Here is a 15,835-nt window from a genome sequence, read left to right as displayed (position 1 = left end):
GTGGCATTTCTTGCAGGTCCAGGACCAACTGGACATCATAAACCTCTTTTGGTTAACCTGTGTCTGCCATGCCGGTGGGGCGGGCCGGGGCCGGGGCGGGTGTCCCTCGCTCCCCGGCGGCAGCCGAGAGGGGGCCGGGCCGGGGCCCTCGGCGGCGGGGCGGGTCGCCGTCGGCCGCCAACCCAGGGCTGGCGGCCCCTTCGCCCCTCCCCGGGGCCGGGCCGCGCCGCCGGCTCCCCCCGGCGAGGCGCTGGCGGCGCTGCGGGCGCGGTGAGGAGAGGCGAGGCGAGGCTGGGCGGGCGGCGGCCCCATGGCCAGCATGGCTTGCGAAGTCATGCCCCTGCAGAGGTACGGGTCCGGCCGGGGCAGCCCCCGGCCCAAAACGCTGCGCGGGCAGGCGGGGCGTGGGGCTTGTGCCGGGCTGCCCGGCCCGGGGCACGGGGGGAGCCGGGACTCCGGCCCTGCCGGGAAGGGCAGCACCGCTCCGGGCCGGCTGCCCGGGCGCCGGTGCAGTGTAACAGGTCAATGTATTGACGGGGCTCCGGGGGCGGGGGAGAACTCTGGCTTCGTTGTGCGGAGGGGGGGGCTCGATGTAGCGCCCCGAAATCCGCGCAGTCCTCTCCTTGGGGAGAGCCTGCCGCGGGGTGGGAGCAGTTCAGAGGTTTATAGGGATTTAGGTGCTCCGGGGCCGTCCCCTCCCGGCGAGCGGTGGGGGTCTGACGGCTCCCTGCGCCCGAGCAAACCTCTCCCTCCCGCCGCTTCACTGCAGCAGGGGCTGTAATGCGGTAAGGGAACCCAGCCGAGCCTGGCCGGGCTTGCCCCTGTGCACACCCCACCTATAGCTGTCTACTTACACACCCAGAGTGGTCTGCTTTTGCAGCTGCCTGCGCAGCATGGGCGAGAGGTTTAGTTTTTGGAGGAAAAGGGCTGTTTTGTTTCCAGGGTGTCGAGACACACCTCCCTTCAGCACCAGCTGTGAGTGCGTACCTGTGCTGGCATGTGCTCCTGCCACAGTATGGCAGGGATAACTGCAGTCAGGCTTTTGAAATGGCAGGGCACAGACCCACTGGGGAGGGGGGAGAAGCGTACACAGTCCTTTTACTGAGTCATCAATTACATTTTTTTTGATCGCTCTTTCAGTTCTCAAAATTACGCATTCCATATCTCCTTAGCCGTATTCGAACGGGCTGAATATCAATCTCTCTGTAATCTACAAAACAGTAAATAAGTAATTTAGCGTACCATTTCAGCACTGTGGTGGTGCTGTTTCAGCAGAAGCTGTGGAGTTGCTGCTTACTTGGACACGATAAAATAGTAACTGAAATTGCTGTCCTAACTGTTACTGTCTTGATAAAGCGCGGGGTCCTCTGCAGATAGATGTGGAGGAAGTCTCTTTTGCAGTAACGCAGTCGCAGGATTCCATGTTTATGACTGCAGGGAAACAGAAATGCGGTTTGAGTGTCTTAAAGACGTAGTCATAGTGCATCGTTCCTATTTGTAGGACCAGTATCACATAATATTTTTAACCTTTTTGTGTTCCCGAGGATCTGTGACTGTCGTAGCGGAGGTCAGAACAAGTGGTAGTTATTGTGCTCTTGACTATTCACCCCAGGGGAAGATAGGTTTCACAGGGTAGCTCTAATTAGACTCTCAGTTTTTTGTTGTTGCAAGGATTAACTCTCGATCAGTTAGAAATGCACTCTGCACTTTTAAAACCGAAGATTTTTCTTCAAACTCCCATTAAACCTTGAGCGTGGTACAGAATTGTTTGAGTTTTGCAGTTAAAAAAAAGAAAGATTCACAAAATTCTGGCTGCTCTTCCATCTCCTTGATCTATTTTTAGGATGTGTATACTATACTTTTAGCACCTTATTTTCTGTGGACCTAGGGGCAGACAAGCAGAGACTCCCAGATCCCTTTACAGCAGCATTCTGCAGATTGCACCTTTATTTTCCTATTCTTCCCCTTGGAACATTGTCTCCTCCTTTCTTAGTGCAGAGTTTTGCTGTGGGAGAGGGTCTTGTTGGCTTTGGGCGTTTTTTGTCAGCTTCAGGAGAGGTGATGCCTGATAACGGTTAGTACCAGCGCGGGTAGCAATATGCTTGTAGTTCCTGTGAGGTGGACAGGCTGATGCTGCTGTTCCAGCTGAGGGCATGGACAGCTCGCAGTGCACGATTCCTGTGGCTGGGTCTAAAGCAGACTAGTGGCAACCTCCAGGTGCTGCGGCTCGGGGCGCTTCCCAAATAGAGCATCCGTCTTCCCCTCTCAAGAAAGGGAATGAGCTGTCAGCAATGATCACACTTGGTTCCCTTCCTGGGCGGATAAACTCCCTCCTGCCCATCTCCTGCGGGTGCCCAGCTCTGTGCTCTCTTTGGGCCACAAGCTGGCCGTGCTGCGCCTGCACGGGAGCCCTCCTGTGCTGAAGCGATAAGAATGCATCTCTGTGTGGCTGGTGTGTAAAACTTGGGAGAGGGAGAAAGGCTCTCTTTAAGAAGCTGTGACATTTAAATAGCATTTGTCATTAGAGCGGCAAAGTATTGTATCTACCAGGGTACCTGTAAGCTCTGAGTCTGTCTTCCTAAAAATTGTATAATGTGCTTGCATAGAGCCATATGTACTATACAGTGTCATTCTATATATAGACGTCTGTGGAATGGCACACGATGGGATATGGTGGCCTGCTGCGAGGGAGTGACAATGGGGACGTCAGGGTTATGTTTGTTGCATGGGAAGAGGTGGAAGGCCGAATGTGTTGAACCTTCCACTGCAATAGGTACTACATTATTGCCCAAGCACTGTAAAAGGCACCTGTGAATGTCACACGGGTTGCATTACTGATTTTCCAACAACCTATCCACCAGTAATTGTCTCTTCTATTGCTAATAGGCTAACATGTTTTCTGGATAGCATTAGCTTACTTTAATAACCCAGATTCCTAGGTAGAGCATTACTAATGCTGTTAATGTATGTTTTAATTCATTTATTCTAGCTCAGTCTATTGCAGATTTAACAAAAGCTGTGCAAAGCTGAAACCTGTGGTGGCCGCCTTTGCCAATTGCATCTACTAGTTTCCGTGGGAGATGAGAAAGGCAGGTACACACTCGGGCCTTGTTTGTGATCAGTGGCCTCTCTTGCTTTGCACTTTGCTGAAACGAACCAAGGCAGAGAAAAAGCGAAGCCATCACAAGTATTTTTAGAAAGTGCATCTGATAGAAGTAGGGAGTGTGACTGATCTGCTTCAAACCTGTACAGCAGCAGTTGTCTGCATGGGCTGTCGCGCTTGCAGTCATCATCGGGATTGTTTGATTTACCTTGTTTGCTTGGGGTCTTTCACACATACCCAGTATTTTAGCCTGAGAACACCGTTTGTATTCCACCGCACTTTCTTCTTTTTTTGGAAGGACCGCTGTGTTCTCTTTAACAGATTAGCGAGCATTTGTGTTTGTAAAGTTGTATCATAAACAAGTCTGATCCTTTGGACTTTGTTATCACTTTCTATCCAAGGTACTAGGAGTGTTTGACAAGCCCTAGTGAAGTATGTTCTAGAATATGTATGTGAAGTGAAGTATGTTCTCTGAGAGTGGAAGAACTTGTATCTGATTTTTTGTTTGTTTGGTTGGTTTGGTTTTGGGTTTTTTTTTCTGGTGGAAGAATGAAGAGAAATTCAAACCTGTGGTTCTTATCTTCCTCAAATCATAGTCATAGCCTATTACAAAATGCTATGTGAATTTTTGGCCTTCCTGGCTCACATTTGACCCACAGCTGGGTACCCTGTCTTGTCACAGCTGTAACGTGATGGGTGTAGGAGCCTGTGGAAGCTCTTTCTGGGTGCCACTGCATGGGTGGTGGGGGGGCTCTGACTAAAACAGGAAATTGATGTGGAAACTCTCTGCAGTGTTTGCCTCCAGGGTGTCCACCTGATTAAGCAAGAAAATAGGAATATTTACCTAAAAACTGGAGTCTTAGATACCTTTATTTGAAGCGTGCAAGCTTTTAACAAACAATCCTGAAACTGAAATCTCTGGTTACCTAGTAACAGTTCTTCACCATTATAATGCAACAGGTATGTGTGCATTACGCAACTTCACACTGTTAAATTCTGAGAAGAGGTGAGACTTTGGCTGGTACATTCATTCCGCCTCTTTCTGACCCATTTTCTAGTTTTATCCTAGTGAGGACTATTGCCAAACCACAAGCAGAAGAAAAGACACTGCCCTGTCTTTCATAATAAGCCCCAACTAGTTTAAGAAGTAAAACAACAAAAGCAAGCTGTTTAACATTGACGTCATTTTATAAAAGATAAACATATTTGCAATCCAGGAGGATAGTGAGTAGAAAATAATTATACAAAATTATGCTGTCAAGGGTTCCAGTAGATTCAGATATGTTAATATAAGTGGAAAATCAGCCTCTTGCTCACAGTAGCATTTAATCAGCAAGAAGTTCTGCTCATTTCAGCTTGCCATGGGATAGCCTGTACTTCCCTGATGTTGCTTTGAAGTACAAGGAGGTGTGCAAAAAGGCTTCAGAGTATTTTTTTTTATTATTTTTTCCTTTCAGGCAACATACCTCAATCTCAGTGCCCCCCTCACACACAGCCTGCACAGTTATGCCTGTGGATAATGCGGTATATTCTCAATGTGTATGGCTGTGCTGTATGTTAGTGTTTCCTAGAATTAAAAGGCTCCTACTCTAGGCTTGGGTACTTGTGCCTTAATCTTGGCTATGGAAAATAGAACAAGAAAAAGTACATGCTCCTCAGATGTGTGACAGAGTGATCCCTTGTATTCACCTCATCTTGTCTCTATGAAATAGTAATATTGGTATTTTGAATGCCAGATAAAACAGGAGACAGAAGCTCATGCTTTTGGAAGGCTAATAGGGAACTCTTCCCCCAAAGAGGTCCCTTTCTACGGCCCCACAGTTACATTGCTGTACACTGTGATCTTGCAGGCTTAAGACATAACTTAGCTGAGAGACCTTTAGGAAGAACACTGCTGAAGAAACAGCTTTGGGGAAGACGGCGGGATCCTTTGGAGATTAATATTTAAACCAATACCAATCCACCCCCGCCCAAGTTATTGGAGATATTTTGCGGAGTATGTGAGTTCAGAATAAAGAAGCCAGGTTGTCCACCTAGTATTTTGACGTGTGGCTCATCTGGTGAGTAGCTTATGCAGGTACTTAAGTATAAGCTTAACTTGGTTTCAGTGGTAAGCATGGTTAGGTGTTAAGTGTAACTATTGTGAAGGCTGGAGATAAATATCTGAAATGACGTGTTATGGTTTTGACTATAAAAGTTGCTCTTCAGGGAGAATGCAAATGTTTGCATGGAAATCACTCTCACAGGGAAATAGCTGTTAAACATTTGTTTCTTAGACAGTTACTATATAGTGCATTCCTCCTCCTTTCCCCCTCGGATTAAGGGTATAGAGCAAGGGTGGCATTGCTCAACAATTGATTGTAAGTGTTGACTTTTAATGATGACCATTGTGTCACCACGGTGTTATCATGCTAGATTAAATTTATGGTTACTGTTGCATCAAGGATGGTATTATTCTTTCTTCTTTTGCATAACATACCTCAATATTTATTTGAAGAAAATTTATTTTGAAGGAAGAAGCTTATATTGCCTGCTATTTCTTATTTGCAAAAACATTACCTTTTACCCACTGCCGTGAAGCACAAACTATGAGTACACCACTCTATTGAGAAAATAAATATGCAATAAATTTTCATGAGCAGTTTCAATCTTGCATTTGTCGGAAGCTTGAAATAACTTTTATGGGAAATGACTTGGGGGGGAAAAAAAGAAGTGCTGAAAAACTTGTGAATAAGACAAGACATTCAGCAAAAAGCACTACTGTGGCCTCAAAATTGAGGCTTCCTTGAAGCTGTTTTTAGTGTTGTTAATGTTGAATGTCAGAAGAAGTAAATAAACAATATTGTTAAAATCCCCTGCAACTGCAAAAATGGTGTGTCTGTTAATCCAAGGTGGCACAGTGGTTCTAAATGGCGAGAAGAAAACAAGAGGGAGATGACTTTGAAGTCTTAACAAGTCACCCAAGCTTAGCCTTCCTTCTCCTTCCCCCAAAAGCTGCATTAACGTTTGATATCATAAGTAATTTGACGCCCCTGAATTTTCAATGCCTTTTTGTTTGATTGCATTAAAATTAGAAGCAGCTATCTCATTGCCTGAAAAAAAGTATTCTCACTAAAAAATAATAAATTTCTTTCGAAGTCCAGAATATCTGTGGTGGAATAGAAAGCGAGCCATTTCTTTATCTAACTTTTGAGGTCAGAACAAATAGAGCCTATGGCAAGGCATTAGGAAAACATGACCTTGGCTGAGCAGCATGACCCCGCCAGTGGCTAGGCCCTTCATCTCTGGTGCAAAATGTTGACACGAGTCAAAGTACATTTTCATGATTGTAAAAAAAAAAACAAAAACCAAAACAACAAAAAACCTAAAAAAAAAAAACCACCACCAAATGTATTTTTTTAATTTAATCGACTAAATGTCCCATTTAACTTCTGAAAAGAGATGTGGAGTAGGAAAGCAGCGGTAGCTTTACAATGGAGGTTCCAGTGCCAGCAAGCCAGGACGGAAGAACTGCTGATAATTAAGTGCAAATAAAACAAGGGGGAGGGGCCCTGAGCCACACTCTGACCTGGGGTGAGAGCTCAGGCCAATGAGGGGGCTGGGACCGGGGTATCCCATATGCATGGAAATCAATTGGGAACTCTCCATCTAAATGGGTGTTTTACAGCTTCAGTTCTGGAACGGCTCAGCAGCTCCCTTATTCTTTCTGAAGGGCAAGGTGAGACATCAGGGGAAAAAAAAAAGGAAAACCATCATTGCATATCTGAGAATGTGATGGGTAAACGGTTGCCTGTAGCATTCCTGTTGCAAAAGGGGGAGGCAAAAAAAGGTAACTGTGGTTCTGTAATGGAAATTTAGCATTTAACGGTTAGACTTCACCCAAGCTTTCCTATTTCCTTCTTTAGAGACAGAAAGGATGCATTGTGTAAACGCTGTAAAATACACGTGCCTGAAAATCCTAAGATGTGCTAAACTAAATGGTGGGTGATATTGGCGTTCCTTCCAGTCTGACAAACTTTTTTGTTAGCTCAGTGGAGGTCACAAACATGACAATTTTACTTCTTTAGCCATAAAATAAAGAGAACAAGTTTTTTCAGTTTGGCTGGTATTTGTTTTGGTTTTTAGCAAGAAGGAAGCGATCAGATATTTAGGCATCCTTTAGGAGTGTGAGAAATTGCTCTCCCAAGTATTGCATGAAAGAGCAATTCATTTCTGTTTAATCCCTTGGCTTAGGGGAGCTATGTATATGTCTGAGAAGAAAGAGACTGCTGTATTTTGCACTCACCTGCTTGGCCAGGTAGTCAGTGATAGTTGAATAAATAACTGAATTTTTTTTAAAGTTATTTCATCCCTTCAGTGCTTTCTGGCCATAAAGCATATGTAAAGCTGGACAAAACTTTGAGGGTATAAAAAAAAAACCAAAACCAAAACAACCCCCACAAACCACAAAACACCTAATTTACTGCTAAAACTGCTTGCCTAATGGATAAATTCTTTGCTGGGCAAGGTAAAAATTTAGACTGTGTAAGAGATGCACATCAGAATGACTTGTCCGCTCCATACTGTGGATGGCTGACTTGGTTTGCCAGGTCACTGTGCCAGGTGTTAAGCTTTCCTTTCTTTCTGGAAGGGTTGTATATCCCTTTAACCAAAGAGTTATGCTGCCCAAGTACAGTATAGTTAAATGTTAAACATATCTTAATGACTTCTAGCATTTTCTTTTGAAAGGATACGTGGTAGAAAGGGCTTCCTAGCAATACTAATAAACCCTTCAGTACAAGGTGTTTTAAAAACAAGTAAGCAGTTGTTTCTTAATCAGCATAGTGTGAGCGACAGTGACGAAGAGACCAGCATGGAAGGTTTTAAACTAATTTCTAGCCTGTTTATTGTGTAATATCAACTGATGATCATTTATGATTCATATCTTATACATTTTTGCTTACTTGCCTCTTTTATATCCAAAACCATGTGATTAGGTATACACAGGTTTAAAACCTCTCACACACAATTTTCATTTCTTTCATTAAACTAATCTGTGCTTGTGTGTGTAATATAAGCACATCAGTTTATTACCTTACAACACGAATAATTCATTATTTCATGAAGTATTTTAATCAAAACAGAATCCTTGTGTCCTAAGTGATTGCGGTAGGGCTTAGTAGTCTCATGTCTAATTTGAGGGATTGTGAATTATGTGGAATAGCTGGTTTAAATCTGTTTGTAATTTACACAGTTCATGTCTTCCAGCTTGCACAGATGAGTTGACAAAGGTGCATGAAGTTAGGGAACTATGTTTGGGATATGTTGGTTTTAATCATTTGGGGGGAAATGGGTAATGTGCTTTACTCAGATGCAGGAGATCTTTTTAAAGCTAAAAGATTTTTATGGTTTTCTCAAAAGTCTAGTTTTCATACTAGTTAGGTTGGAGCTCTTCATCCCAGATGCAGCTACTCATCAGTGCTGCACTTGTAAAACTATAAAGCGCTATTGGATAAGAGAGGTTATGCACAGCTACAATTACTATCACCCATGTGAAATATTGAAATGTGATGATCTAAATGAAACTGGTATTTGGTTTCTGACTTCTCTAGAGCTTCTTTCTCCCCCATTCCCAGCTAATGTTCCTAAAATATTTGTTTCTCCTCAGTTACTTTGTATGAGTGGATAATGGTTTTTTGTACAGATATAAAACTTGCTTGAACTTGTGGAGCAGCGGTTGTACTTGCTGTGGAAGAAAAGGAAGGAAATGCGAGAGGTTTCAGAGTCCCTGCTGAATACTGCTTTTCCATCTGATCTGTCAAAGCAACTAGTGGGAGTATGAATATAAGAAAGTTATTTGGGCTTTTTCAGTATCATTGTACTTCTGTGACTTGGAATTTAATTACAAACCCTGAGATGAGGAAGGGTTTTTATGATGGAAAAGAAAGCATGTTTGGTGCGGCTTTGACAACTGCCACTTGTACACAAAGCAGCATTTGGTGTTGTCATTTGAAGTTGCATTGATGCACAGAAATCTTGATGGTGCTGTGAACTTTTCTCTACATGAGAAAACATTTTTCATGTTTTGTGTCTGTCACTGGGACTTGTTTGCATTGAGATTACAAGTACAGCCATTAATGTAATGAACTGAACATAGCAAAAAACTTTACCAGCAGCTTTGTGAGTTTAAACTAGCTTCTTTACACTTTTTAAAAAAAAAGTGTATTCCGTAAGTATATAAAGAGATAACTTATGCATGCAAGCTGAGAGACTGTGCATGCCATCAGGGGAGAGAGAGCTTGTACCTGGCAGAGGTTCTTACCCGTGTCTTTGTTGCAGGTCATCTTCTGGGAAGGGCAATGATGGGCACTTCCATGTTTCCCTCCACTTTTTCTAGGCAGTCTCAAAGCCATAGCAGTTTCTCACAAAGACCCTTCAGGTGATGTTTGCCTCAGTTCACACACAGGCAGCTGCGTTACCTACCTTGCTGCAGGCAGGCACTGTCAGCCCACCTTGTGCTGCTCTGTGCACTGGCCAGGTCTCGGAGGAGGGCAACAGCAGCATTCAGTGCTTCCGTGGCAGCGGCCGACTGCAACTTGCTCAAGCTGGTGAAGACGGGCTTGTGGAAGTAGCAGCAAAGTTTGCAGTAGCAGCTGTGCTCCCAGTCGTCTTGGGGAGCTGCTGAAAACTGCCCAGTCACTGTTGCGTTACAGAGGCGATGCGAGTTTTGGCAGACCACACTGATTTCAGAAGCAGTTTCTCTTCCTTCCGGTCCGTGGTATTTGGTGTTACCCTTGAATCAGTATTTTGGGCATCCCGCGTGACGTGCTGGAAGGTCTTTTCTGTAGATGTCTGTAGCTGTCTCTTTATGAATCTCTGTGTACTATAGTGGGGGGGTCGAAATGATGCAGAATTAAACCCCTGTAATTTTTTTTCTGGTGAACTGGCCTGCTCATCTGTCTGTCTGTCTGCCTTCCTTGCCTTTCCGACTCCCTTGCATCCTGCCTCCTCCCTTGTGCTCTTGCCCCCTGGATTAATTTGGCGTTCATATTTGTGGATCTGTGGTAACATTGGCTGGGTTCAAAATGAGCCACGGTGAAATCTGCCTCTGGCTATATTCAGTGTGAGAGCAGGGTGCTTACCTGGCTACAGGCCAGTTTCAGCTCGTCTTGCTGAGGGAGCTTCCTGCTGGCTCTGGTTGAAGCTGCAAAAGGTACCTTGATCTCCTAGCTACAAAACCCACGGAGATGTTCCTTTCCCCTTTATTCTGTGCTTAGAGAAGCTTTTATAAACCGATAAATAAAACCTTCAAAATTCAAGAGATTAATGGACTCAGGCTGGCTTTTCAAAAATTGTTCAAGCTTGATCTACTTCAGATCCCTGTTGAAGTTGGTCGGGGTGTTGGGGCGATCAAAATCCCCAAGTGACTTGAGTTTGAAGCTGAACTCACCTCACCTAGAGCATTCTCCCATATTCTCTCATCCTCTGAACAAGCTCAAAAGCGATGGATGCCTTCACAGCGTGGCAGTGCCCTGGGACCTGTGGCTGAGTACCTGTGGCAAATTGCTGAGTGCTGGCGCAGTCCCAGGCTGCTGGAACAGCTGGAAAGCAGCTTTGGTTATCCTTTCTGCTTTTGTTTAAAGTAATTTATGCAGCTTTTTGTCTTTCCTGCCTTTCTGCCAAACTTGCTGTGCTCTGCAGCAGGCCCAATTAAAAGTCCTTTGGGGACGAATCAACCTCGGTGGCATTTCCTGCGTGCTTGGAGGAAGGCGAGTGTCTTGCTCTAGAGAGTTACAAGGCTTAAATGCCCTGCAAGGCCAACCATTCATCTGGTTGGAATGACTAGGTGAAATTTGTTTGAACCCCTTCTTATAGCAGCATGGTCTTAAATTGACTTAAACCATCAGTCCACCACACCTTTAAGCTTCAGCGCCCCAGCAGCTCATTCTTACCCTTGTGCCAGCACAGGCATGATGAGCTGGATCAGGGAACTGGTCAGCCACACAGCAGGTAGTTATGTTTGGGCCAGGTCAGTTGACCACTGAAACACGTTTTTGTCAGGGGAGCTCCATACCAGCCGACAGCAGCCCCTGATCTCTAACCTAGGGAGATTTCAGCATAGTCAAATTGGCTTTCCACAGGAGCGATAAAACTGGGGAATTCATAGAATCATAAAGGTTGGAAAAGACCTCCAAGATCATTGAGTCCAACCGTCAACCCAACACCACAACGCCCACTAAACCATGTCCCTAAGCGCCTCATCTACACGTCTTTTAAATACCTCCAGGGATGTTGACTCAACCACTTCCCTGGGCAGCCTGTTCCAATGCTTGACAACCCTTTCGGTGAAGAAATTTTTCCTCATGTCCAATCTAAACCTCCCCTGGCGCAACTTGAGGCCATTTCCTCTCGTCCTATCGCTAGTTACTTGGGAGAAGAGACCGACACCCACCTCGCTACAACCTGCTTTCAGGTAGTTGTAGAGAGCGATGAGGTCTCCCCTCAGCCTCCTTTTCTCCAGGCTAAACAACCCCAGTTCCCTCAGATGCTCCTCATAAGACTTGTTCTCCAGACCCCTCACCAGCCTCGTTGCCCTTCTCTGGACACGCTCCAGCACCTCAACATCCTTCTTGAAGTGAGGGGCCCAAAACTGAACACAGTATTCGAGGTGCGGCCTTACCAGTGCCGAGTACAGGGGCACAATCACTTCCCTACTCCTGCTGGCCACACTATTTCTGATACAGGCCAGGATGCCATTGGCCTTCTTGGCCGCCTGGGCACACTGCTGGCTCATGTTCAGCCAGCTGTCGACCAGCACCCCCAGGTCCTTCTCTGCTGGGCAGCTTTCCAGCCACTCTTCCCCAAGCCTGTAGCGCTGCATGGGGTTGTTGTGGCCGAAGTGCAGGACCCGGCACTTGGCCTTGTTGAATCTCATACAGTTGGCCTGGGCCCATCGGTCCAGCCTGTCCAGGTCCCTCTGCAGAGCCTTCCTACCCTCGAGCAGATCAACACTCCCACCCAGCTTGGTGTCGTCTGCAAACTTACTGAGGGTGCACTCAATCCCCTCATCCAGATCATCAATAAAGATATTGAACAAGACCGGCCCCAGTACTGAGCCCTGGGGAACACCGCTCGTGACCGGCCACCAACTGGATTGAACTCCATTCCCCACAACTCTCTGGGCCCGGCCGTCCAGCCAGTTTTTGACCCAGCGCAGAGTACACCTGTCTAAGCCGTGAGCCGCCAGCTTCTCGAGGAGAATGCTGTGGGAGACGGTGTCAAAGGCCTTACTGAAGTCCAGGTAGACCACATCCACAGCCTTTCCCTCATCCACTAGGCGCGTCACCTGGTCATAGAAGGAGATCAGGTTGGTCAAGCAGGACCTGCCTCTCATGAACCCGTGCTGGCTGGGCCTGATCCCCTGGTTGTCCCGCACATGCCTTGTGAGCGCCCTCAAGATGAACCGCTCCATAATCTTCCCCGGCACCGAGGTCAGGCTGACAGGCCTGTAGTTCCCCAGATCCTCCTTCTGGCCCTTCTTGTGGATGGGCGTCACATTGGCAAGCCTCCAGTCGTCCAGGACCTCCCCCGTTAACCAGGACTGCTGATAGATGATGGAGAGTGGCTTGGTGAGCTCCTCTGCCAGCTCCCTCAGCACTCTCGGGTGGATCCCATCTGGCCCCATAGACTTGTGAACATCCAGGTGGGGTAGCAGGTCGTTGACTGCTTCCTCTTGGATTATGGGGGGTTCATCCTGCTCGCCGTCCCTGTCTTCCAGCTCAGGGGGCTGAATACCCTGAGGATAACTGGTCTGCCTGTTAAAGACTGAGGCAAAGAAGGCATTAAGTACCTCAGCCTTTTCCTCATCCTCGGTGACAATGTTCCCCCCCGCATCCAATAAAGGATGGAGATTCTCCTTGGCTCTCTTCTTGTCATTAATATATTTGTAAAAACTTTTTTTGTTGTCTCTAACGACAGCGGCCAGATTGCGTTCTAGCTGGGTTTTTGCCTTTCTCATTTCCTCTCTGCACGACCTAATGAGATCCCTGTACTCTTCTTGAGTTGCCTGCCCCTTCTTCCACAAGTGGTAAACTCTCCTTTTTTTCCTGAGTCCCAGCAAAAGCTCCCCGTTCAGCCAGGCCAGTCGTCTTCCCCACCCATTCATCTTACGGCGTACAGGGACAGCCTGCTCCTGCACCTTTAAGACTTCCTTCTTGAAGATCGTCCAGCCTTCCTGGACCCCTTTGCCCTTCAGGACCGTCTCCCAAGGGACTGTCTCAACCAGTGTCCTGAACAGGCCAAAGTCCGCCCTCCGGAAGTCCATGGTTGTGGTTTTGCTGCCCCCCCTCCCTACTTCACCAAGAAGCGAGAATTCTATCATTTCATGGTCGCTAAGCCCAAGACGGCCTCCGACCACCACACCTCCCACCAGTCCTTCTCTGTTTGTAAACAGCAGGTCGAGCGAGGCACCTCCCCTGGTAGGCTCCCTTACCAGCTGTGTCAGGAAGTTGTCTTCCACACACTCCAGGAACCTCCTAGACTGCTTCCTCTCTGCCGTGTTGTATTTCCAGCAGACATCCGGGAAGTTGAAGTCCCCCATGAGAACAAGGGCTAGCGATTGAGAGACTTGTGCCAGCCACTTGTAGAACGCTTCATCCTGGTTGGGTGGTCTATAACAGACTCCCAGCAGGATATCTGCCTCATTGGCCTTCCCCCTCATCCTTACCCATAAACACTCGACCGTATCATCATCACAATCGTTGAGCTCTATACAATCAAAACACTCCCTAACATACAGGGCCACCCCACCGCCTCTCCTTCCTTGCCTGTCCCTTCTGAAGAGTCTGTAGCCATCCATTGCAGCACTCCAGTCATAAGAGTCACCCCACCATGTTTCTGTGATGGCGACTAAGTCATATCTCTCCCGCTGCACAGTGGCTTCCAGCTCCTCCTGTTTGCCGCCCATGCTGCGTGCATTGGTGTAGATGCACTTGAGCTGGGCTATTGATTTCGCCCCCGGCATCGGCACGCCACCCCTAGGCTCATTTCTAGTGAGCCTGGTTTTATCCCCTTCCCCCTTCGAACCTAGTTTAAAGCCCTCTCAATGAGCCCCGCCAATTCATGAGCGAGAATCCTTTTCCCCCTATGAGACAGCTGGACTCCATCTGCCGCCAGCAGGCCCGGTGCCGTGTAAACCTCCCCGTGATCAAAAAAGCCAAAATTCCTCCGATGGCACCAGCCCCTGAGCCACGTGTTGATCAGGTGTGTTTTCCTGCTTCTTTCAGTATTCTCCCCTGCCACTGTAGGGATAGAGGAAAACACTACCTGTGCTCCCGACCCTTCAACCAGTCGCCCCAGTGCCCTGAAGTCCCTTTTGATCGCTTCAGGGCTTCTCTCTGGAACCTCATCACTGCCAGCCTGTATAACCAACAGCAGGTAGTAGTCGGAAGACCGTACCAGACCAGAGAGCTTCCTCGTAATGTCTCTGACCCGGGTCTCAGGGAGGCAGCAGACTTCCCTGTGGGATGGGTCCAGTCAGCATATCGGGCCCTCTGTTCCCCTCAGAAGGGAATCGCCTATGACAATTACCCTCCTTTTTTTCTTAGCAGCGGCAGTCATAATGCGTGGGGCTGACTGCCTCACCCTAGGCGACCCCCCGGATGGACCTTCGTCTACATCCTCGTTTGCCTGGCCCTCAAGTTCCAGGGCCCGATATCTGTTCTGTAGGGGCAACCGGGAAGGTGAGGGAGGCCAGGCGGGGGTTCGCCTGGCACCCCGAGCAGGGACCTGTTTCCATTCCCCCCCGTCACTTAGGTCCCCTCTTTCTACCTGGTGGCAAGAAGGCAGGGGATCCTCTGCTTCTCGTGGAGCCTCCATCTGCTGCCTTTGCCTCAGGGATGGTAGGGTGCGGCTCCGCCAATCTATCTCCCTCTCACACTCCCGGATACTCCTTAACCTTTCCACTTCCATTCGTAGCCTCATGCGTACACCCATGGCCGTTTCTTTGGTGTCTCAAGATGTCATTTGTTTTTTTCTCGAATTTTGCTTTAATAGGCAGGTGGTTTAATTTTGGAACAACAGACAGCAAAAGGCTCTGGTGGTTTTGCTGGCAAAATGTTTTATTGTTGCTATGGGAATAGTCCTTGCACTGCTGCAGAGCCGGAGTGACTCCTGGCCATCTAGCAGGAGATCTGTTACACCACGTTGGTGGACACTGAGAAATGAGTTGGATTCTCAGCATTTAAGGAATGTTACTTAAAGCTTTCTTCCATGAGTAGAACTAGAGGACAAAGTAGACATAAGTGTTACCTCTGTAACAGGTGAACTGTTTCACTTTTGTTATCTCTGCTTTTTAAGAGTGAGTATCTTGAACTGCAAATACAAGACAGAGCTGCATACTAACTTTAAAAAATATGTTTTGTTTTTAGCTCCCAAGAAGATGAGCGGCCTATGTCACCCTTCTATGTGAGGTATTTACTCAATTGTTCTAATTTATTTTTCTGTGTGGGATTGACTCGTTATTGGAATTAAATGTGGGGAGTGATGCAAGAAATGCTGAACAGACTGTAATCAAACTGAAGATTAATGTTAAGTTCGTAATTATTGCTCAGTTAGTGGGATGAATGAGTCTTCGGAGATACAAACTCTGTTGCAGTTTTTTTGTAGTTAGAGGTGAGGCTCAGGGTTTAATGCCAGTCTTGTAAATTCTTAATTAGAAGATGGACATTTGTTTCCTCTTTGCATCAGTTCGTT

General features: G+C 46.9%; 1 protein-coding gene across 11 annotated transcripts in view; it reads left to right on the top strand.

Annotated features, from left to right (window-relative positions):
* The window catches only part of FAM13A (family with sequence similarity 13 member A), a 142,212-nt gene that overhangs the window by 75,806 nt on the left and 50,571 nt on the right, over nucleotides 1–15,835 (top strand). For all 11 annotated transcript variants that reach the window (XM_076336754.1, XM_076336748.1, XM_076336752.1 and 8 more), the window contains one exon: nucleotides 15,511–15,552. In XM_076336754.1, the coding sequence (XP_076192869.1) occupies nucleotides 15,511–15,552 (42 nt within the window). The remainder of the gene's footprint in view (nucleotides 1–15,510; nucleotides 15,553–15,835) is intronic.

The sequence above is a fragment of the Aptenodytes patagonicus genome, chromosome 4 (assembly GCF_965638725.1).
Source record: "Aptenodytes patagonicus chromosome 4, bAptPat1.pri.cur, whole genome shotgun sequence".
NCBI lineage: Eukaryota > Metazoa > Chordata > Aves > Sphenisciformes > Spheniscidae > Aptenodytes > Aptenodytes patagonicus.
Note: the sequence above shows the minus strand (reverse complement) of the source record. Positions and strands in the feature narration are given on the sequence as shown.